At 47.5% G+C, this 24,590-nt stretch overlaps 1 protein-coding gene across 6 annotated transcripts in view; it reads right to left on the reverse strand.

Annotated features, from left to right (window-relative positions):
• Positions 1-24,590, reverse strand: part of Homer2 (homer scaffolding protein 2) — a 106,445-nt gene that overhangs the window by 30,189 nt on the left and 51,666 nt on the right. For all 6 annotated transcript variants that reach the window (NM_001164086.1, NM_011983.2, NM_001164087.1 and 3 more), the window contains 2 exons: positions 18,885-19,041; positions 5,692-5,823 (listed from right to left, as the gene is read on the reverse strand). In NM_001164086.1, the coding sequence (NP_001157558.1) occupies positions 5,692-5,823; positions 18,885-19,041 (289 nt within the window). The remainder of the gene's footprint in view (positions 1-5,691; positions 5,824-18,884; positions 19,042-24,590) is intronic.

Genomic DNA, 24,590 nt, shown 5'->3' on the forward strand with positions numbered 1-24,590 from the left:
AATGTGTGTTCGCTTCCTTGTGCTCAGCTCAAATGCCTCACTCTCACATCATATCAGGGATCCCCTGCCTAGGGAATGGTATCGCCCACAGTGGATTGGGTCTCCTTGTATTAATTAACAAAGGCAATTATCTACAGAGATACGCACAGGCCAACCCAAGGTAGACAATTCCTCATTGAGATCCTTTCTCAGGTGGTTCTACAACTGTCAAGTTGACAGTTAAGGTAAGCACTACACCCCAGATTGAATTGTGGAAGCTGAAAGCATCTGCCACATATGCAGATGGGGTTGCGCTGCATCCACCACAGGGCGGTGGAGATTCTATTCTGGGCCATTCCCTTAATTAAGAACCTGTTTCCTCTGTCTGCGGTGAGTGAGAAGGGAGAAAACTCAGAACAGTAGGAATGTGCGGTCAGATGCCGGAACGATGAACTTTAATGACCGCCTCGATCGCCCTGCTACCTGGTTCTACCTCTGCTAGGTTTTTTTTTCCTTCCAGAACCGCATCTTACCAGAGCAAGCCCGTTTCTTTCCACCATTCCTCAGGACGCCGAGGAACTGTGTCTTCCCTAGTGGGTGGACACACAGATCCCCATTCGATTCCAGGAATATATAACTTTTCTTATTTTTGGAAAGCCTGTCTAAGAAGCAGAAGGACTCGGTGCCATACTTCCTGGGCTGTAGTTCTGGAGTGGTCCTTCTAATGAAAGCTGCGAAGAACAAGGTATCTATTTTCCTTCTGGGGGTTGGAGAGAGAAGCACATATGAAGTGTTCTTAAGTGAAAATGTCCACGCTGGTGTTTCTCTCTCCAGCCCACAATGTCTGATTACCGATCCTGCTGTAGGCTGTGGGTGGGTGCACTGAGAAGTCAGAAATACCCAGTCACAGCTGCCCTTCAGCGCACGAGCTTAGGAACCTTCAGGCCCGGTTCCCTCTGTGCTAGTTAATTGCCCCTTGTTGAGGCTGCTAGCCTCAGTTCATGGCAATTTATCAGTGTGTGGTTAATCGCTCCCTTCAAAGAAAAAGGAAAAGCTGATTTGAAGTATTTTTGGATAAAGGACATACTTGAGAGCGTGTCTCAGAAATCTCTGTGATGATGGCAGGTCATAGTCACAGAGCAGAGACATCAGTATTGTCAGAGACTGGGGACTCAGGAAGAAGGGACACTCCTCCTTAATAACAGGACATTTTCTTCATCTGGGAGAAACTGGAAGTAGCTCAGATCAAGGTCTTTTCAGGTCCCAAGGCAGGAACATTCACAGTTTGTTCTAGTTTCTGTTTGGAGTTGTCCTTTGATTCTTTCCCGTGGAAGCGTCTCCTTCACCCGTCCTCACTACCTTTGCTCTACAGAATGAAAGGATTGTACCAGGAAGCTGAGTGCCTCTCTCAAACTACCCTTGGCTCCTGGGAACTTCTGGGCCTGGACAGACAGAGGCAGAAGCCTGAGCTGAGCTGGGCAGGACCCGATGCTTGCCCAGCAGCCTGAGCCTACAGGGCCAACTATGCAGGCTGAAGAATGAATGGGTGGGCCTAAGTGCTAGGTAAGATGGGGAAATCTCCAGGGTCTCCTCTCCCTACCCCACAGCTCATGGGGCTGGAAACCACACAAGCCCCTGCTCCACTGCAGACACAGGAGGTCTCAGCCACCATCACAGTGCACGCTGGTCCTTTCTGCCACCAAGGCTCTGCATCTGCCCTCTCTCCCCCACTTCAGAAGAGGTTGCCTCCACCCCACCGCCATCATCCCTGGGGCTTGGGCTCCCTCACTCATCTGCCAAAGTTCTGCCATTTAAAAAAAAAAATTCTTTAAAATTCTCTATCTCTTCTACAAATCATCCTCAGGGCTACCCTGAACTGAATCTGACTTTATTTCCAGGAAAATAAAATAAAATAAAATATGCCTATCTGAAATGCAAATCTGGTTACTTTACTACTGGGTTAAAATCCTTCTAAGGTCACAAGATAAAATTCAGAAATCCCAGCATGCTCTACAAGACCTTCCAAAAGCTGGCTTCTAGCAGTCACACCAACTCAGGGAAGACTTGGTAACAGTCTGTGGCTCCCCTCTACAGCACACAGCATGGTGCCAGTGCTGGCGCTGGGACTGCTGCTTCCTGCTATTGGAATGGCAATGGGACACCTGGACGCTTGCCTTGGGAACCCGACCGACCCAAGAGTACAAGAAAAGTGGCCATCCACACTAGACCTGGGAAAATCGGCAAGGCCAGAGGTGTACGGGAAGGGAAGAAACAATTAGTGACACAAGACATTTGGGAACAAACAATGTTGTGGGTCACAAGTTTAACCACTCCCTAAAAAAATAGTCTTATTCCTCATGAATGCCCCTCAGAAATCCCCCTCTTCAGAAGACAAGTCTTTCTGAGCCAGGCAGCAGGAAGGGCTCTGTGGGGCCCCCACCCAACCTCCTTACAACCAAAAGACCTATGGATGAACTGACCACGGTGCCAGAAGAAAAGGCCCCACATGGTCTACGAAAGACACACCTGCTCTCCATAGACATCCTGACATCTGACGTCACAGAGTGCCCAGCTATTAATGGTACAGCAATGGGCATCACAGAGCAGAGTGAACAGCTAGCTCCCTGTAGAAGCTGGTCACATGGGGCCCTTTCTCCATAGACATAGTAGAACTTCACCGGGAATCGTGCTTCTGAGATGGCCAGGTATCTGCCAGCCCCCCTCACACCTTGATCTAGAGCAAGGCTGCCCAACCTTTCTAATGTTGAGACCCCCTTTGTATAGTTCCTCATGTTGTGGTGACCCCCCCAACCATAAAACGTTCTTCATTGCTACTTCATAACTGTGATTTTTGCTACTGTTATGAATTGTAAACATCTGACGCACAGATGACACAGCGAAAGGATCCTTCGCCTCCAGAGGGGTCGTGAGCCATAGGTGAGACTCACTGGTCAAGTGTCTTATTTACATCACACTGCTGAAGACCTAGGAAGTCTGTGGAGACTGCAAATACGGAGAAGCTTGAGTCTGTTGGCCAGAGGATCCTCTTCAGGTCCTGGAAGGCTTCATCAAGCTGCAGCAGGTTGGCTGAGCTCTGATATACTTCTCCCTATGAGAGGACCTCCCCACCTCTGCCCTGCCCCACCCCTACCCTGCTTCCAGAGTCACAGTACACAAGTGAAGCATAGTGGGACAGGGTTTAGGAGAAGAGTCCTCTCATGATAACCAATAGCCCGGTAACTTACTCTTTTCCTGCTGTGACCAGATACCGGCCAAGAACAAACTTAAGGGTGGGAGGGGTTATAGCTTAATAAGGGGTGTGGTTCACCACAGTTGGGAAGGCAGGGTAGTGGGAGGTAAAAAATGGCCACACCAAGAGTGGACAGGAAGTGAGGCCAAGCTATTAAATGTCAAGTCTGGTTCCTACAGAGCCACCTCCTCCATTGAGGCCCCGCATGCATGCTGAGGATCCTATAACCTTCCCAAACAGCATCACCAGGACCAAAGCCATGAGCCTCTGGGAGACATTTCACAGTCTAACTATACCTGACCTCAGCACTTCCACTTCTTGCCCTGTGTTTCTGAACTCTGTAGTGGCCAGACAACAGACTTGCACAGAGGTACTGTATTGGCTAGTTTTGAGTCAACTTGACACAGCTGGAGTTATCACAGAGTAAGGAGCTTCATTTGAGGAAATGCCTCCATGAGATACAACTGTCAGGCATTTTCTCAATTAGTGATCAAGGGGGAAAGGCCCCTTGTGGGTGGGACCATCTCTGGGCTGGCAGTCTTGGTTCTATAAGAGAGCAGGCTGAGCAAGCCAGGGGAAGCAAGCCAGTAAAGAATATCCCTCCATTGCCTCTGCATCAGCTCCTGCTTCCTGACCTGCTTGAGTTCCAGTCCTGACTTCCTTGGTGATAAACAGCAGTATGGAATTGTAAGCCGAATAAACCCTTTCCTCCCCAACTTGCTTCTTGGTCATGATGTTTGTGCAGGAATAGAAACCCTGACTAAGACAAATTGGTACCAGGAGTGGGGTATTCCTGTGACAGCCTGGCCATGTTTTGGGGAGGACTGTGGAAGGACTTTGGAATTTTGGGCCAGAAGATCCATTCAGTGTTAAGAGCTCTGTCGAATGTTTTGTAGGAGCTTGGAAGATAATGTTGAGAACAGTGCAGAGGATGGAGGCCTGGGTTGTGAAATTTCAGAGGGAAGATTAAAGACTCTTTTCAGGGCCATTGCTGTTTTGATTGTGAAGATTCTGTAGTTCTGGTTAGCTGGGGCTGAAGAATCAGCTGTGATTAACAAGATACCAGAACTACTAAAGCAAAAACTTTTCATTACTGGGACTATTGATGCTGGTTAGCTGGAGCTAAGAAATTAGCGGTATTAAGAAGAGACCAGCATCGTTGAGGTGACATCTTCTGGGAAGTGTTTTCTGAAAGCACAAAGAGGCTGTGTTCCAGAGATAGCCAAGGTTGTACTCCTGCTGCAGTGGGACTTGGTAATGTGTAAGGGTCACCCAGGTGGTACTGGTTTTGAAGGCATGAAGGGGTCACACAGAGCAGCTGAGGCTCGGCACTGTGAGAGGCCATGGAAGGCCATTGGTGAAGGTGCAGCCTCAGTTGCAATTGACGGCCCAGGACTGAAGGGGTCATGCAGTGTTTTAGAGATGCCAGTACCGTGAGATGACCACCAAGAGCAGCAGTAGCAGTGGAGTACAGGCATCTGGAACCTAGAGGACGACACATGTGCTACAAAGGGCATGGCTGGAGAAGTGACCCAAGCCCTTGGAGGAGTCCAGAAGATCGTGAGTTGGATCCCAGACATTGGATGGTTGGAGATTGATTTTTGCTTTTGATTGTGACTGTGCCCTGATATTTTTCCTCTTGAAGGAAGAAACTATTTTAGTGGAGCCCACAGTTAAGAGACTTTTAATTGTAAAAAGACTTTGGATTTTTAAAAGAGATGGATATTTTAAAGAGATTGAAATTTTAAGAATATGTAAAGACTGTGGGACGTTTAAAGTTATTTAGACTTTGGGGATGAATAAGAATGTAAGGGTTGAGGGTACTAGTGATGTGTTTGTGTGTCAAGTTGACAAGGGGTCAATTGTATTGGCTAGTTTTGAGTCAACTTGACACAGTTGGAATTATCACAGAGAAAGGAGCTTCATTTGAGGAAATGCCTCCACGAGATACAACTGTCAGGCATTTTCTCAATTAGTGATCAAGGGGGAAAGGCCCCTTGTGGGTGGGACCATCTCTGGGCTGGCAGTCTTGGTTCTATAAGAGAGCAGGCCAGTAAAGAATATCCCTCCATTGCCTCTGCATCAGCTCCTGCTTTCTGACCTGCTTGAGTTCCAGTCCTGACTTCCTTGGTGATAAACAGCAGTATGGAAGTGTAAGCTGAATAAACCCTTTCCTCCCCAACTTGCTTCTTGGTCATGATGTTTGTGCAGGAATAGAAACCCTAACTAAGACAGGTACCATGGCCAGACAACAGATGCTCAGAGAGCCACCATGGCCAGCTGACTGTCTCAGGCTTGATGAGGTTTCTTTACTCTTCAGACCGCTCAGTTTTCATGGAGTCTGCTATTTCAGAAAGGGCTCTCCCTCACCCACATCAGCACAGCACCACTGCCACTGAGGGCGGCTACTGCAGGGGAAGGTTGTCCAACCACCCCATCTCACTGCAGGAAGGAACACATACCTTCGTGAGCTGCAGCTCGGAGGAGAATCCCAAACCGAACACGGTGTTGGCTCTGCTGTCAGCCCACTGCCCGAACTTCTGTGACGTTTTGGTGAAAGTCATGTTCGGGGTGATAGTGCTGTTTATGATCACCTGCAGGAGAAGCCAGAGGGAGAGTGTTAACTCTGAACTAGAGCCTTTCAGTCCTCTCCAGACAAAGCCAGAGGCTGTGTTTGTTCCTGAGTTGTTCTGACCAGAGTAGACAATCAGGAGAAAGGGCATTTCAGGCAATTAACAATGGAAGCGTCTAAAACAAGATCTTTCACACTATCAATAAGAAAATACTTTTCCCAAGAAAAGCATGGTCTCCAAAACTGACGTTTTATTACCCCAAACATACCAAGCATAAAAGTATCCTTAAAGGCCAGCCCTGTGCACTTTCCCAGAGGAACCACCCCCATAGCCTCCCACTTTTGAAATCCCTGCCACTCAGATATTCAGAAAAACCAGTTAATACTTCCACCATCAGGTGGGCCTTTGCTTCCCAAGGGGAAGGAGAAGACATTCCAATTTGGAGAGTAGGTAGAGGGTTAATTGACACAGATTAGTCATGCTGGTATAACAGGGGGTCTGTAAGGAAGGGCACAGGAGCCTAGTGCTGGCTGTTAACTACCTATGGCCTCAGAAAGAAGAAAAGAGGCCACAGACCCTGGGAAAAAAGATTGTATAGAACATGTGTTTTCTAATTTTGTATTTCTGGTTAGCAGAATTGCTGCCATGAAATAAATGTCCAATAAATGTTTTTAATACATGAATGAACACATCATACACCAGATGACCTATGGGTCAATCACAAACACACCCCAAGGGGTCCTTTGAATGTTAGTAGATTAAAGTCTGACCAGTTTAGCACACATCTCCCAGCCTTGCCCCTAACAGGCTGTTCCAAAGTTAGTCACGATGCAATAATAAGAGGGACACGCTCATATTTCTTTAAAACTAGGTAATTTCTAATTTCTTATAAAGTATTTTTATCTAATCTTATCTTTAAAGACAGGGAACTGAGGTTCAACAAAGTCAATTGACTCATTCAAGGTCATAAACCAGCAAGTGGTTAAAAGTGTAAGTGTCAGAACATGGTCAAGAGAATGAGCCATGGGGAACTGTGAGCGGCTCCAGGAAAGCAGGTAGAGAGAACGCCTTATTTTACCTCAGGTGCATTTTACCTCAGGTGCATGTTACCTCAGGTGCATTTTACCTCAGGTGCATTTTACCTCAGGTGCATGTTACCTCAGGTGCATTTTACCTCAGGTGCATTTTACCTCAGGTGCATGTTACCTCAGGTGCATTTTACCTCAGGTGCATTTTGTTTCCTGGTTTGTTCTTGGACATGATTTTTGTGCTTCAAGTGACAAACACTTACATTCAATCATTCAATTTTTTTTCTTTTTCTTTCTTTCTTTCTTTTTTTTTTTTTTTTTTTTTTGAGACAGGGTTTCTCTGTATAGCCCTGGCTATCCTGGAACTCACTCTGTAGACCAGGCTGGCCTCGAACTCAGAAATTCGCCTGCCTCTGCCTCCCAAGTGCTGGGATTAAAGGCGTGCACCACCACGCCTGGCTTACATTCAATTTATATGGCATGTTTATTCTTGTAGGATGTCAGAATATAGCTAATAGAACCCAATCTGGTCAGTGAATCCTGAATCTAGATCTAGCCTTCTGCCTTGCTTTTATGCTTTTCCACATATAATCTATAGTACATGCCAGGCAATTGTGTTTACATTGGTCTGTCCTGAGAAAGGGCTGCTCTGTTAATATTTAGTATGTATTCACTGATGTTTTTTACATGTGTTTCAGAACTCAGCCAACCTTCCTTGGATCATTGCTTTCTTTGTTGCATCCCTGTGTAAAAGCACAGTGAAGCTGGGGTAAGGCTGTCTGCAGACTGAGACTGTAGCCCACCATTCTCTCAGGTCCTCACTGAAGCTGAGGTAAGACTGTCTACAGCATTAGACTGTAGCCCACCATTCTCTCGGGCCCTCAGATCCCAAGTTCAGCAGACAAGATCTGTACAGGCGACGAACGGACAGGTGTGTGTGATGAAAGGATGAATGAATTGCTTACAAAGCAATGGCTAACTGATTTCAAGGCAAGACCTAGTCTTCCTGCTTCAGGGGAGGGTCCCCTTCAGCTTCTCTGACCTACGATTTCATCAGCCTTGACAAAGTCACTCAGTTCTCTCCACATATTGCTTCTGGGCCATCTTCTCTCCTTGTCTCTCTTTCCACGACTTCAGCTCTACACATGCTAGACCTTTTGAGTGTGTCTAACGTGGTTTACACTGATAACCACCAGCCTCCTCATTCTTGGCTCTCTCTGGTTTAACCTGGGCATTTTAAAAGATCTGTTAATTTTAAATCACGTATGCGTTGGGGAGATGGCTGCCGGTGAGTTGTTGGTGCCTGTGGAGGTCAAGGGTGCTGGGTGCCCCAAGGTTGGAGATATAGGTGGTTGTGAGCCACCCAACACAGGTGCTAGAACTGAAATCGAGTCCCGAGGAAGAACAAGCACTCTGGGTTCCCAACCACTAAGCTGTTTCTCCAGTGCCCAGCCTGGGCGTGTAAAATTGATCTCTGTTTTCTCGTTCATTGATCTTGGTGGCCGATGCAGTCTATCTGCTGTTAAGCCTATCCAGTCAGCACTGTGTGTGGATGTGGGGTGTGGGAGGAGGGACAGGGACAGGGACAGGGAAAGAGAGTTTGGACTAGTTAGTTGCTTGTTTTACTATGTGCCCAGACTAGCACTGAGTGCATGAGCCTCCTCCTTTAGCCTCCCCAGTTCTGGGAGTCACTGCCATTCTCCCTCCATTGAGTTTTTTTTTTTAAATCTAGCATATTTGATATTTTAAAAATATGTTCTAGGACCAGGCATGGTGGAGTATACCTGTAATTCTAGCAATCGAAGGTAGAGGCAGATCTCTGTGAGTTTGAGGCCAGCCTCATTTATAGAGTAAGTTCCAGGCCAGCTAGGGTCTAATTAGTGAATCCTTGTATCAGCTATCCATCCATCCATCCATCCATCCATCCATCCAGTCAATCAATCAATCAATCAATCAATCTTCTAAATCCCTGAGGATATTTTCCCTTTGCCCGTCTTGTTCATTTCCCCTCTATTTTCTCAATATATTAATCATATTTATTTTAAAATCCTGGCTGCAAACACTAACATCTGGACCATCTCTGAATCTTTCATTTTCTGGGTTTCCCCTTCCTGACTCTAAGCATATGGTGCTGCCTTTCTGCAGGTCCAGACATTTTTTTTTTCCCAATCTCATGCTGAAATATGCAACAATTCTATAAAATGTGACTCTCTGCCAGGGGAAGTTCCTCTTCTCTGGGCAAAGTAGGTAGACAAGAAATCCCTTCTTCCCTGGGCTGCACTGGGTCAGCCTGGGTTTCAGCTCCAGTGAGGCTCAGTCTCCCTTGGTTCACTCCTGGACTCAGGGCAGACCCTCCCAACCCATATATCTTTACAACTTGGCCAGCCTCATAGCCTGGCTTCAGATTTGTGCATAGCTGAGCGTGGCCTTTAACTCCTGATGCCCCTGCCTCTACCTCCCACGTGCTGGGGCTGTAAACACACGCCACCACCCAACCAGGAGTTGTGAGGGGAGCTTGGCCATGCTTTTGCTCAGGTCTCCCCTCCTGTCACATAAGCCAAACCATCATCAGGATCTCCTTTGGTTTCTCTCCAGTAGCTGCCTCTCTGCAGGGCCCAGCTCAGTGCACAGCCTTAAGCTGCCCCCAGCCAGTAAATGCCCAGGCAACAGGGTGTATAGGAGCCCAGAGTCTCACTCCTTATTATCTCGGGGACTTTTGTGTCCTTGTGTGTTGTAGATTCTTGGCAGGGGCTCCATTTCTGTATACTGTAAATTAAGAAGATGCCCTGGGTTGGAGAGGAGAGAGTCAGCCTGTCGAAGCTCCTCCGTGTTGAGTTTCAGCTCTATCTCTTTGGCCACTGCTAAGGGCTTTGCTGATTCCCCTCCTAAGCAGCATCTCCTCCAGAGCCAAGCCCCAACCTTTAGCCTGTATCCAGAATTGGCAAATGTTTACAGGAGAGAGGCCACCATCTTGGCTCTGAGTGGTTCCATCTCTCTGGCCCTCATCGTGGTAGACTTCTTTGATGCCCCTAAATCATTCTCATTGGACTAAGGATGCAGCTCTTGGGTACAGTGCTCGCTCCACATGTACAAGGTCCTAGGTTCAAGCCTCCAAATTGCCCCAAAGTCCTATTTTTTCTCCTTGTTTTCAGAGAGCACACTGGCCCACTAGAAGCTACAAACCACTTCAAGCAGCGTGCTGAAGCAACACAGATTCAGACACACACACTTCACTGCGTGCTTGGACATTATCCTACAGTGTTTACGGGAAACACACAGTCTCTCACAAGGTTGCTGCTCATGTCGATTAAGCAAAGCTGGGCTCACGCATGCCAGTCTAGCCCACTGGTATGGCTTTAAGCTCAGCTGCTCTCTAAGTCCTATAACAGTCCATGTATTCACTCAAAGCAGGGATTCCAGACCACTTAGCATTTCCTCATCTGTTCTCTCCTCCATCTGCAGCATGCAATGGAAAGAGAGAGCAAGGAGCTGTCAGACCACAGCCCATAGGTCAGACTCATCCCATCTCCTTGTTCTGTCTCCCAAGAGAAGGGTCCAGCCACTCAGGCAGAACCAAGCTTGCCCCGGTCTCCTGGGTCCCATGTCTTTGTCTCCAGCTCCAGGACATTCCTCTCTCCCATACAATTGCACTTTGTACACCCTCCCCACCCCATGGGTAACAGGAGGCCTGTTTGTCCTTGGGACATGAGATGCTGACCTTGCAGAACTCACGAGGATTTTGCAGAGGTAGCTGCAGCATCCTCCGCATCCCTCACGGAACGGTCTGCTCTGTAGTCACTACTCTCTGTCATCAGCATCGAAGCCAGGGCCCTTATCTACAAGCTGGACATCAGCCAGGAGGGAGAGCAGTGAAAGCCACATTTGCCATGCTGCCCTTGTCATTCCTCATACTGGCTGGCTCCTTGCAGGCTCTACATGCCTTGGCTCGTCCCTAACAGACCCACCCAAGGCTCTGAGACATCTTAGATCAAGAAGGAAGGAAGGAAGGGGAAGAAAGAAAAGAAATGGTGGCAGAGAAGGCCACCAGTTAGCATCACAACGTCCTTTTCCTTGCCCTAACTCCCTGAGGTGCTTGCACTGAGCAACATCACTGGCAATGGAGTAAGCCACGTCTATGTAATTGAGACAGCTGCCCGCTGCCTGCCCACTGAAAACTCAGAGCATTGACCTTCAAGAGCATCAAGAGTGACAACCCCAGTGGTCATGCTGTCAAAATCTCCCCAGCCTTGGAATCTTCTTCCTTTTCTTTCCACTAACATGGAAAACAGCCCCTGTGCTACACCTGCCTTGTCCACTAAGACAGAATCCCTCAGACAAGCTGGGAAGCAGCTAGGAAGGCCTGCTCTTCCCTGTCTGCCTCTCTCAGGCTCTGTCTGTCCCTTCCAGCCAACTGCGTTTGCACCTGGAAGGCTTACATATCTCTAAATTAGCATTGGCTCTCACCTTTCTCAGGCATAATGGAAGGAAGGAAGGCAAGTGAACACATATACAAAGACCCCTTTAAAAACAATTTCTGTTTTTTTGAAAAAGTGCCTTGCTGTAGCCCAGACTGACCTCGAACTTGAGACCTTCCTGACTTAGCCACCCAAGTGTTGCACCTACAGAGCCAGCTGGAAAGACTGTCTAATCTGCTGTGGGTGTGCAATGGTGACGTGCCCTGTGCAGCTGGGTGGGCAGGAGGGACTGAGGTTCAGGATAAAGAGATGGGAACCTACGGGGCCAAGGACAGCTTAGCTCTGGGCAAGAGAATGCTCTGCTCCTGGGAGGCTAGAGAATGAGGCTGACGGGCAGACCGATCAGCTCAGGTTTGCTGCAGTATGAAAATGGCCTTATATAGTGGCTATCACTATTATATGGTCACCATACACAAGATACCTCAGATACCATCAAAGGTTTGGGTAGGAGCATGGAACAATGGAGCTGCCATAGGTCAGCAAAACTATTAAATAATAATAATGATAATAATAATAATAATAAATAATGTGGTCAGAGTGGTGGTTAGCAAACTCCTTTAATCACGGCACTCGGAAGTCAGAAGCAAGTGGATCTCTAGGAATTCAAGGCCAGCCTGGTCTACAAACTGAGTTTCAGGACAGCCAGGGCTACACAGATAGACCCTGACGCAAAACAAAATGTGGTTTCTCAACATTTACAAGTCCACTTCTGAGCACAAGCCTTTGCAACACATTGCATAGAGTGTGGGAAATGTTGCTCTTAGCAGCAGTGTTAGGAACGGCAGTGTCCACCACCAGCAGAATGTATAATAAACTGAAGCACACTCATAATAAAAAGCTAGCTGGCAGGAATAAAACATAGTATTGATATCTTAAAGGATATCATCAAAGAACACATATGGGATTCTATTTGTATAAAAGTCAAACCCAGATAAAATAAATAACATAGTAGTTAAGGCAGGGGTCAACACACTATAATCCTTAGGCTAAATCCAACAGATAGCCCGAGTTTTTAAATCAAGTTTTACTAACCATCTACATAGAGTCTACGGACCTATGAACATTTTCTTGTCACAAAGGAAAACAGAAAAGCTGCAAGAGACCATAACATAAATCACTCGCTGGCTTGTCAAGATGACTGCAACCTATGGTTTAGGGTCTCGGTCTCTCTCTCTCTCTCTCTCTCTCTCTCTCTCTCTCATAACCACACACACACAGAGACACAGACATGCACACACACAAATGAATGGCTAAATTACCAAGGGAACGCCTGTTACAGTTTCAGGAGAGGATAATCTCTTAATGGATGGATGAGGATCATGTAATTAGGGAGTGGCCCACACATACTTTTGGAATATGGAACATGACTCCACTTAAGAGTCTTTGACTTTATCATGGTGTGAAAGTGATTCATAGTCATTAGAAATCATACTTCACACTTTTATTTATTTTACTTTATTTTTGCTGTGCTGAATCTGAAATACTGCATTTGGCACGCAGTTGAGAGCTATACTACAGCCTGTAAACGGTGTTCTTTCCCCAGCTGGGGATACCTAGCATGATCCTTTGCTGGACAGCAGCCATGTGGTCACCCAGGTAAACAGCCGCACTCTGTAGCAGCTATGTGGCAGAGTTAGGGCATTCAGTAGGTTAGTGTGCGCAACGCAGTGCTTTGCTGTATTGGTCTCAATTTGTAATGAATTCACTAAGTTGCAGAGTGGGCCCCCAACAACTGGAGTGGGGGCTGTCCCCTGAGCCTGTTGCCTGTCTACCTGTGGATTCAGAGGCCCTAAATGGATCACCTTGTCTGGCTCCAGTGGGAGAGAATGCACCCAGACTCACAGTGGCTTGATGTGTGTGTGTGTAGGGCATGGGGGTCAGAGTCAGGTGAGGTGACACCCAGTGGGGGTCTTCCCCTTTTCAAAAGAGAAACTTTGAGGTACAGCAACCAAAAGACGGGCTGCCTGTTCCTAAAGTAGATTAGCAAGGTGCCCCCTCCCAATCCCATGTTCTCCGTATGCCTCAGAAATGGAAGGAAAAAGTAAGACATATTGAAAACCTACTGGGTGGTAGGAACATTCTAGAAACTCAATCTCTTAACAGAGGAACTCTACATTTTTTTTTTTTCAGAAGAGAAAACAGCAATGGTGAGTGGAAGATGGGAACCTGTGTTCTTTGTTTTGTTTTATTTTGTTTTAGAATAGTCCATTTATGTGTGTGTGTGTGTGTGTGTGAGAGAGAGAGAGAGAGAGAGAGAGAGAGAGAGAGGGAGGGAGGAAGGGGAAAAGGAATGAGGGAGAGAGGGAGAGAGGAAGGGAGGGAGGGAGGGAGGGAGGGAGAGAGGAAGGGAGGGAGGGAGGGAGGGAGGGAGGGAGAGAGGTTGAGAGAAAGCGCAAGCAAGCATGTATGCAACTGCGCATTTATGAAGGTCAGCTTTTGTGCGTTGGTTCCTGCCTTCCATCATGTTGGTCCAGGGAACCAAACTCAGACTTTGAAGCTTGGCAGCAAGCACCTTTACCTGCTGAGCCATCTAACCGGCCTCTGATGGTGTTTTTGAAAGCAACTTTACATTCCTAGAATACCCTAAGTATTCTAAGGTTTCAGCTGCTTCTGTCCTTTGAAGCACCAGGGACAGTGAGCACTGCTAATGTTTGTAGACAACCCCTCGGGTCTCTGCTAACGTAGGTTTTCTGTGATCCTATAAATAACCAAGAGCCAAGGGCAGGAGAGTCATCCAGCACACCCGGGAGGAGCACCTGCTTCAGGCAAGCCCTGCCCATAGGCACAGGCAGCTTTTCACAGAGATGACAGTGATGAACTTGGTCCACAGCGAGTGCCAAAAGCACAGAGAAATCAAGGCTGCAATGGCTCAATTAACAAGTGCTCTGGAACACAAGCTTCTTTATGATGGAGTTGGCCATTCTGTGCAAAGCTCACTACAAATCGTGCGACTGTAACAGCTACGGCAGGGCTCTAAGAAGCTGGGACTTAGGTGGTATATTTCTGTGGTCCCTGTCTGTCCATCATCTGTGATCCTGGCTCCCCCTTGGCACTGGCCCTGCCCCTGATCACTCTCCCTCTGTGCACATGGTCACCTGCTGCAGGCCTGGAGAGGGGACAGCCAGGCTTGGCCTCATCACACCTTACCCCTCACCCCCCATCATAACTTACTCTGACATGTCTATGGTGCTATCTACTCTGTCTTGGCTCTGAGACAAGCAAGCAAGCCAGGCACATCTCTTTCTAACTCCATATGCAAAGAACCCAGTATCTGGACAGTCCATACACAAACATGGGATCCACATTACCTCCTAGGGCTTGGATAACACAGAGGTACCACATAGCAGACTTCTCACCAGGCCATGTCTTTATGGCACAACTGGAAGGACATGTGTCATACTGTCACCGAACAAAGGGAGTGTGCTTGTGTTTCAAGAAAAAGAACAGGGTGAATTAAGTCTTCCTAAGCCTCCTGTTTCCTTTCAGGTCAGTGAAGCCTTCTGTTCTTTCTCCTCCAGGAGGTGACAGGGAAGAGGCACCTGCAGTGCCTGGGTTGGGATGGCAGCGGCTGAGTGCTGGCTCCAGCACCACCCCTCCAGCAGAGCCTGTGCTCTTCCAGCAGCTGAGTTTAATAGCTACTGTGTCTGGTGTGGCCTTAGCTCAAAACGCTATTTGTCTCTCTTCCATCCCAGCAACTCGTGACTGAAGTCTATCTACTCCATCCCAGAGGGACACATGTTCGCTTTTCCAGTCATTGATACCCTGTGCTCTGGGAGGCACATTTGGCCTTTGTGTGCCACACAGAAGTTCGAGGACATAGGCTTAATGTGACAAGGCTGACAAAGAGAAGGGGGGCCAAGGCCTGCCTCGGGTAATAGAGGTACATCCACGAGCTGAGCCAGCGTTCCCAGTTCAGATCAAAATTTAGAATCAAAGGCCTTAAACAAACAAAAAAAGAGTCATTCTCCTGTGGTGGATTCTCCACAGTGGTGGAGAAGAAACAAGGTAGCCATACTTCCCGGTGTATGGGTGCATCCATGCCTGAAGATATCTGGAGCTTGGATGGATGCTTGAGGGGTGAAGGGCTGTACTGGCTAGTTTTGTGTCAACTTGACACAGCTGGAGTTATCACAGAGAAAGGAGCTTCAGTTGAGGAAATGCCTCCATGAGATCCAGCTGTAAGGCATTTTCTCAATTTGTGATCAAGGGGGAAAGGCCCCTTGTGGGTGGGACCATCTCTCGGCTGGCAGTCTTGGGTTCTATAAGAGAGCAGGCTGAGCAAGCCAGGGGAAGCAAGCCAGTAAAGAACATCCGTCCATGGCCTCTGCATCAGCTCCTGCTTCCTGCCCTGCTTGAGTTCCAGTCCTGACTTCCTTGGTGATGAACAGCAGTATGGAAGTGTAAGCTGAATAAACCCTTTCTTCCCCAACTGCTTCTTGGTCATGATGTTTGTGCAGGAATAGAGACCCTGACTAAGACAAGGGCCTAAGTGAACATGACCCACAGCAGCTATTCAGAAACAAGGAGAACGAGCCATTTTGATTGCATGGAGATGTTGAGGGGAGGCTACAGACCAGAGCCCAGGAGCCGAGGCCTCACGTCAGCACAGGTGCCTAGCAAGCAGCTCAGCAGACTACATTTACTGCAGCCACAGGAAGGAAGGCAAGAAATCTAGAGTATTCAGACAAGGCAGGAGCTGGGCTTCGAGGCAGCAAGACTTCAGTACTGGGCAAAGAAGGGTAAGCCGGGTGGTGATACCTAGAATGGTCTGAGTGAGGTCCTGACTCCACTCCCTGCCTAACTATGGAAGCTGGAAGCACAAGGTTCTCTCTTGATGTTTCCTGCCCATCTTACTTGCTGCTGTCAAGGGAGAGTCAAGCAGGACTGTGGTGGTTCTGGAACATCTAGTATTATTGGGACAAGAGACCTGCCCCTGTCCCCAGCTCCTAGAGACAGGAATAGGTCTAACCCTCATTCCCTAGCCTTTTGCTCCCTTTGCCAAACAAGGCTCTCTGCTGCAGTTCTCCATGCCGCAGTAGTGAAGCTGGAACTCTAAGTGGACTTTAAGAACATCTAAGGTGACCAGGGACACGGTGGGAGGCAGCCTGAGCAGCTCTGGCTTAGTCTCTGAATTCCAGTGATGCTTCACAGTCTACATTTCCAATTCCTTCTTCTTAAGTGCCTCTCTGACTCAGTGATGACCCCACACTAGGCTGGAGTTACCTCTACTACATAACTATCACGTAACTTGCCTTCGTGCACCCATCTGACTCCTCAGAGCCATTTTAGCTGGCTTCCACCATACTGCCAAGAACTGCAGAGGCATACCGACACACTGGCTGACAGTTTGACAAATTACTAAAAGCCCAGCTAATAACCAACACACTTGCTCTAAGGACGCTGTTTTAGCTATAGTTAAACCCAATAAATCCGCGGATAACCCAACTGACAGAAGTGCAAAGCCACCTAAGGATGGCAGGCGTGCTGCTGGAATCTATAGATGAAAGAAAGCAGGTGGGCTCAATTCTCCATGTCAGAACATCCTGGGGAGAGCCCAAGCAATTGCAGCGAGAAGCACAGAGACGTGGTAATTACAACTGCAGTCCCACCGAGTCTCCCAGAAGTGAAGATGAGATAAAATAAAACTTTAAAATGAAGGCACCCTTCAGGTGGCCCATCATTACAAATGAGGCGCCTACTACAAGTCAGGCTCTGTCACACGTCCTTGCTATGGGCCACCCCTTACCACGCCCCCAGTGCTCTATCGCAGCTGCTTAGTTGGAAGAACTAATTCTTTAGTCTCTTAAGTTGTTCATCAGAACAACTGCTGTTCTCTGAAATGATAGAGGACACACACTCCCTGAATGAAAAATATCAGGAAAAGCTTCTCTCTCTCCCCCTCTCTCTCTTTTTTTGTTTTTTCGAGACAGGGTATCTCTGTGTAGCCCTGGCTGTCCTGGAATCCACTCTGTAGACCAGGCTGGCCTTGAACTCAGAAATCTGCCTGCCTTTGCCTCCCAAGTGCTGGGATTAAAGGCATGTGCTACCACTGCCCGGCAGGAAAAGCTTCTCTAGTTGCCAGAGTGAACCTTGTGCCTACCCAATGAGTCAGGACTGGGCACCAGTACCAGCTTGCCATACCTCCCCAAGAGTGTAAAACCCCACTACCTATGTGGAAATTGAAAGAGAAAGAAAGGACCGTGAGACCAATTAGACGCCTGGAGGAAAGCCAGGGTGCTGCATCAGAGGAGGAAGGTCTCCTGCCTTACCAGGGGACCTTGTAATGAAGACTCCCTCCCTCTCTCTCTATTGGCTAAGAGGGGACGGTGAATAGGCTCCATTCTACTGCTCAGCTCCCGGCCCTTTTACTTTCTACTGTCTAGGAAAGCTGGCCTTGCCACAGAATCCACGAGGGACCACAGACAGTAGGTGAGGAGCCACCAGCAAAGAGATGCAGCTGGGGTCCGAGCACATCTGGTGCTACAACAAGAGCTGCAGCTTTAAAACAAACCAGATATACGCTGTTTTGGTTTTTATACCAAATACTAGAAAATAGAACTAGAATCGTGGTTTAGATGGTGATTAGGGGGTTTTACCTTCAAACACACTGAATGTCAGGTGACACGTCAGCCCAGAGAAATATCCAGTGGTCACAGAGTAGAGGCAGAAAGACTTTGATGCAGAAGGCTTATTTATTTTTAAGGACATGACAGTACTTTGGCTGGCATCCCTTTATTCTCTTCCCACAAATAATGTGGCCAAAATACAGACAGGGATAATAGCAGAGAAGGATGAAATATCAGGAATACACAGTATTGTTAGAAATACTAAATCAAATATGATAGGCCATGCCTGTAATTCCGGTACTCAGGAGACTGAGGCAGGAGGATTGCCTCCAGTTCCCATCTAGCCGGAGCTATATCACAACCTCCTGCTCCAAAAAAGAAAAGAGAAGAAATACTCCTAACTTATTTAATAAAAATTAATTCCCATGTCTAATAATTCCAGAATCAGATTAGAGGCAATACTCATTGATTGCAAGAGTGCAATAAACTAGCATCGTCATACAGGCTGTGAGAAAAAGCATGCCGGAAGTATGCATCGAGGGTCGTAAAGTGGTAATAGCACGGCCTATAATATTACCTGTAGGAGTCTACCCCGAGGAACCATTCAAAAGGAAGCAGTAGGTATGAAAGGAACAACTGGGGATATCCACTACACGGGGAATGCTTAGCATCTATAACAGCAAGAAACTGAAGCCATCTTAACAAATTAAGATCATTACAGGCTCTTATAGTAACCACTGCATGGGCATTAAAATGTTAATTATGGAGACAGTGAGGTAACGGGAGACCTGTCTTTTTACTCATTTGCCATGATTTTAGGTGGAAAAGAAAGAGCAAGAAGATACATGATTATGCAGACTGTTCTGCAGCCCACGCTCCATTTGTTATGCAGGTCTGCGATAAGACAGCAGGGTTTGGGATACAGCTTCCGGAACCCTTCATCTTTCAAATGCACCAAACTGCTTTGGAATCAAACTAAGTGAGGATGTCAAAACTGTCTGGCAGGCCAGTACCTTGGCTCCATCCACACTGATGATCCGATAGCTGTTCCTGGTGACATCATAGAAGTAGGAAACCGTGACGGCCTGCTTGCTTGCCGGCACCCAGTTCTTCTTGGTGCTGGGGTCAATCTGGAAGACGTGCGCTCGCGTGGTGAAGATGGGCTGTTCTCTGCAACAGGACAGATGTGTGTGTGAAATGATGGGACTTGACCTAATGTATAATTTATGATTTCTAGGCCACCCACCGTCTCATACAATTTCAAGTAGCTTATTGGCAAAGATACATATGTATGAGAACAATTAAAATGAGGAGGAGGAAGAAGAGGGAGGGGGAGGAGAAAGAGGAGGAGGAGTAGGGGGAGGAGGAGGAGGGAGTGGAGGGGAAGGAGGAGGACAGTATCCCTGTGAGTGGTTTCTGCAGCCCACACTCCATTTAGCTGCACTACCTGGAGGCTGCTGGGCAACTGGCCTAATGAGCAATTTGCTTAAAATGAAATTCTTCGTTGAGAGTTTTTACATTGCTGTCAAGAGTTCTATTTTTTTCCTGACACCCTGTTGGCATTTGTGGGGGTGAGGGACTCTTTGGAACTAATTCATTTTAGAAAATTAAAAAATTTTATTTTGGGAGAATCTGCATTGATTTTAGGATTCTGTAACCCACTTGAAGCTTAATATTCAGTATTTCTCAGATTTGGGGAGCTGTTTTGAATGACAGGATTATTTTATAGCCTTGGAAGCATCGCCAGTTCGCTTTTGAAACCTGTAAGGACTATGCAGTTTAGAGAGGCTGTCAGGATTTCTGTAGACCCTCCGTCTAGTCTAATCTTTACCGAGTCTCCTTCCTGCTCTGACTGAACTCTCTTTCATCCCACATGCCTGTGAACACTTCCTCTGACTGCTAAAAAAATTAACCAAATTAACACATTATCTCTGTTTCTCTCTGTTTAGTAAAGAATTAATTAGGTCCTGACAATAGAGATTAATAACTAAGACAGGTTTTTAAATTATAATAGAATCCACTGCACAGTCATGCTTTGAGATATTTGCTTAACAAAGTAACAAAAAAAATTGAAACACAGACTCATCACAAAATCTGCTTTTTAAAAAAAGGCTTTGTAGGCAAACTCCAAAATTCTTCTAAGTTCAAAATAAGACAAAAACTGGGGAGGGGAGCCACCAGCATGCAAAAATAAAGTCACAAAAACACTATAGATTACTAAGTATTGATTAAAGATACAATTAAACCTAAAGGTTTGATTTTGGCTTAGTCAAATTAATTTTCAAAGTCCTGGCAATGTCAAAAGCGATGATAAAGAACAGGACACCTGAGTGGACACAGAAATTCAAAGGGCAGGGAACTCTCAAGTGGCTATGCTGTCAGTGAGGAGGGGTTGGGCAGGAGTCTCTGAGCTCTCTCCCATCCTGCCCCCCCCCCGACCCCCACCCCCACCCCCACCGCCTTCCCCCACACAGTGCCTGCAGAAGACTCATTACTGGAAACACAGCTCTCAGGGGGAAACTTTATTCTAGGAAAGCAATTTACTCGTTGAGCCTCGTACAAGGGATGTCAGATAATATCATGGATATTGGCATGGTGTTAGAGGAACTCAGGACCTCTGGAAGAGTCTGCGAAGAAGATAATGTCAATATTGCTGCTTCTAGAGCTGGTACTCCAGAGGAGCAGCTGGAGGCCGGCATCCCTGGGCCCTCTCTAGGCCCAGGGAGCAGGCAAAATACCAGTGGGAGTGTGGGTTACTCAGGCATTTCCATCAGTAAGTCTCAAGTTCACTCCCTGGCTTCACCCTAGATCCACACCCTTCCAGTGGCTGCATGACAGCTGTAGAAAGAAAAGGAAGATTCTTGCCACAGTGTTTCACATCTGTCGTCAAGAGTCCAAGCTGTGGAGTGCATATCCATGAATACCATGTGGGGAAGTCTGACGTCTGGATGGCCCAGCTGTGCCACTCACCAGCCAGCACTGTAGCTTTCTAATCATCTAAGTACAACACTGTAAAGGCATACGTTCTCAGGCAACGGCCTGCACATGTGAGAGAGGAGTTAGGTGAGCAGCTGTCGCCACAGAGAGCATGGGGGGACTAAATTATACTAAATCTCTGCTGTACTCTACCACAGCATTAACTGGCAGTCCGAGGGTCAGAGAAGAGCTCCTTTCAGGGATGGAGCCCCAGCTTTCAGACCTTCCCTCCTGCTCCCTCGCTGAGGAGGGGGATCTGGGACTGCTTACGTGCGCGCGCGCGCGCACACACACACACACACACACACACACTCGTGCACAAGAGCGCAAGGCGTGGACGAGGGTTTGCTAAACCTTCATGATAGCAATTAGCCAAGATTACTAAAATTACTAGCTCCCAAGCCTGTCCTAGCCCCTGGCACCTGACTCTCTAGTGAAAGGGCCTGGGGCCTCTTTGATAGGAGTTCTAGGTGCCTGGGGAAGTCCTGCCCTTAGACATTACCCAAGGATTCAGAAAACAACAGGGTCCCCACAGCCAGTGTCTCTCATCTAGGATGACACGGTTGACAGTGACTCAATCTACTCCTGAAAAGTCTCCTACAGCTCTGGGGGTCAACAGTGGAACCAAGGACTGGTTCCATGGATGCAAAGGGTGAGGAAAGGGCTGAGGGGAGGCGGAGGTTCTCTGGTCAGAGAGCAGAGGCAGTGTTCTCATCAGGGAGGAGGGAGGGAAGGTAGCGAGTCTGCTGTGTTCCAGCAATGACTTTCTGTATGTGCTGTGACCTTAAGACCTGTAGGAGTGAGGACACGAGGCAGTCAAAGGGAAGAAGACTGGAAGGCAAGGTAAGATGGCAGAGCTTTGTGACTTAGAATATGGCCAAAGTGGCCTGCTGTCTGCTTGGCATGACTTGGCAAAGAGAACCCTCAGACAAGAGGCTGCCATCTCCAACTTGGCCTTCTCAGCTCTGGAATCTGAAAACCTTGAGTTGCCTCCAGGACCTCAACCTGGAGTTGGGGGGGAGGGGGTACAGCAGGCTCATCTGGCCATAGCCCAGTCACCAGAGCCAGGCTTTCTACAGGGAGAGGCCTAGGACGGGCACTGCTGGGACTTCCATCACATCCATCCTGAAACTGATCACTATACCAAAAAGCCAAGGCCCTGCTGAGGCTACAGAGCTACCTCCCTTGGTCCTGAGAGCCCAGCAAACAAAGATGGTGATGAGGAACGGGGTTTAGGGGGTGGGGATGGAGATGGGACTGGAGAGGACCTGGACCTGCACAGCCATTCTGATAGCAGTTCAGTGCCCACCCAGCAAGTCACCCACAGGACTGGGATTTCCACATGAATAACCCAATCTGAGAGCACTGGGGAGTTTCAAGCTATTCTTCTGATATTCAAAAAGTCTAATGTTATTTCAAGAAGAAGGAAAAAAAAAAAGACCAGGATGAAAAGAACAGCCAGGCGCTGACATTTACCAACTGCTTAGCATTCTGCATATGGGATTTCTCATTTAAGATCACAATAATCCTGTAGAGCAAGTGCTGTACAGGTGGGAGAGAGAGGCTCTGAATGGCCAGGAGGCCTGCCTGGGTCACACAGTGAGTGGCATATCTGAGAACTTTAACTCTCTCTTAACCATGTAACACAGCAGCTGTGTGTAGTATACAGGCTCTCACGTGGCTCCCGATGTCATCTCCCCCTGAAGGTGAGACTTACTTTGTTGTTTGGCCTTGTTTGTTTGATTAAGAGATATTGATTGGGGTCCAGGGCTGTTTTTTTTAGGCAGTTCGTCCCCAGGGACCCCAATCTGTGATTCTCCTCCTTCAGCCTCCTGCATAGGATTATCACTACTTAGTCTGACACTTAACCAACAGAATACGGCAAAGGTCACAGGTTGTCATGCGTGTGACTTGTTTCCAGCTGACTCTCCCTTGTCGGCTTTCAGGAACATTAAGAGTCCTGAATTAAGGCACTCCCGTATCCCCATTATCCCCAGGGGCCAACATTCTACCAACAACCATGTGAATTACAAACCAGATCCTTCTGCCATCAAGCCTTCCTGTGAGACTCCAGCCCCTACCTGATCACAGTACCTGACACAGGACTGCATCCAGGTAAGGGGCATCCGGACTCCTGCCTTACAGAGATATGGCTTGAGCAGCTAACGTCGTAGTTTACTACAGTGAGCTAGCTAACTAATACACTGTCCTTCACAGGACGTCTGCAATGTCCTCATCAGCTCCTCCTCACAGCTGTGAGGGGACAGCGCTCTCCACACAGAGCTCAGGGTCCCAAGACCCTGCAGAGCAGCAAGAAGAACACAACTGGAGTGCTTTAAATTCAGAGAAACAGACCCCAACTCTGAGAGCTAATTTAGCCTCACCCGAGCAGGTTAAAGTGTTGTAAGTAGGACATCACTGTCAGGGCCTATATGTGTGCAAATCACACTAAGGAGAGTCTACAGAATGAGGGCTTCCCACCCAGGAGGCCACAGGCCCCTCCCATCAGGGACCATCGGAGGGGTGTGGATCAGAGAAACCACCTTCAAATCCAGTCTCATGCCTCTCTCCTTAGTGTGCGGTGCTCGGGGAGTATGTTTGAAATACACCCCATTCCTTCTCTGCAGCTTTAAATAGAAAGCAGATGTTTCCGGATGGCAAAATGCTTCCTCAGGCAGACAATATAACCTACTGTTCCCTTGCATAGTCTTTTAAAAGCTGAATAAACACCAATTGCTGCTCATTGAGCACATTTTGGAACCTGACAGTAATTGTCCCCAAGAATAATTAGACGCTCTGTGCAACATATGTACATTTGAAACATGCAACCCCCTCGGCAGAGCTACCACTTCGGCTTTGAACGATTTCTGGCTGCGTGTGAAGTAATTCTGCAAAGAACTGGCATGCCTACTTTTTTTTTTTTTCTTCTTCCAGAAAAGAAAGAAAAATGAGGTTTTAACTTGTCATAATCTTTCACTTGCTCAGTGCCTGGCTGTTTTCTGACATAAATCTATAAAGCCTCATGGCTCTTATTTTCCTGCCTCTATTTAATTTGAATTGCAAAAAATAATTCGGAAATTATTTGAGCAGCTATTTAAACATCTCAAAGGCTCATAACATTCCCCGTTTAGTCTTGACTCTTGAGCCCCTTCAAATAAGCATCCATGCAGTACTTAAAGGAGAGATTCCCCAGGCTAGATGGTAAGGTCTTACCTGGCCAGCAACATAGGTTTCTCTGTTCTACCCCTCATAGGACCAGCTCCAGGCTTTGGGAACACTCACAGGCTCCAGACTACCTACCTTGCTCTACCAGTTCGTGTGTGTGTGTGTGTGTGTGTGTGTGTGTGTGTGTGTGTGTGTTTGTGTACACATGCAAATGTGTGTGTGTGTATTGCTTTAAAAGTCAAAGAACAACCACAGGTACTTCCCACCTTTTGTTTGACACAAGAGTCACCACATAGGCCAGGCTAGGTAGCCAGGCAATAGGTAGGGCTCTGCCTGTCTCTGCTTGCCTCCCACCTCACCGTTGCTGGGGTTACAGGAGCATGCCACCAAGCATGGCTTTTACATTGGTTCAGGATGTAAAGACAGGGCCCTCAAGCTTGTGTGGCAAGAATGCCATCTCCCCAGTCCCTTGGCTCTTTCATTTAGGACTTCTGTTGTTTGGGACTACTGCGGGTCACTCAGGGCCACACACACACTAGGCGAGCATTCTACAACTAACTTAGCCCCAGTCCTTCTTC

The sequence above is a fragment of the Mus musculus genome, chromosome 7 (genome assembly GCF_000001635.26).
Source record: "Mus musculus strain C57BL/6J chromosome 7, GRCm38.p6 C57BL/6J".
NCBI lineage: Eukaryota > Metazoa > Chordata > Mammalia > Rodentia > Muridae > Mus > Mus musculus.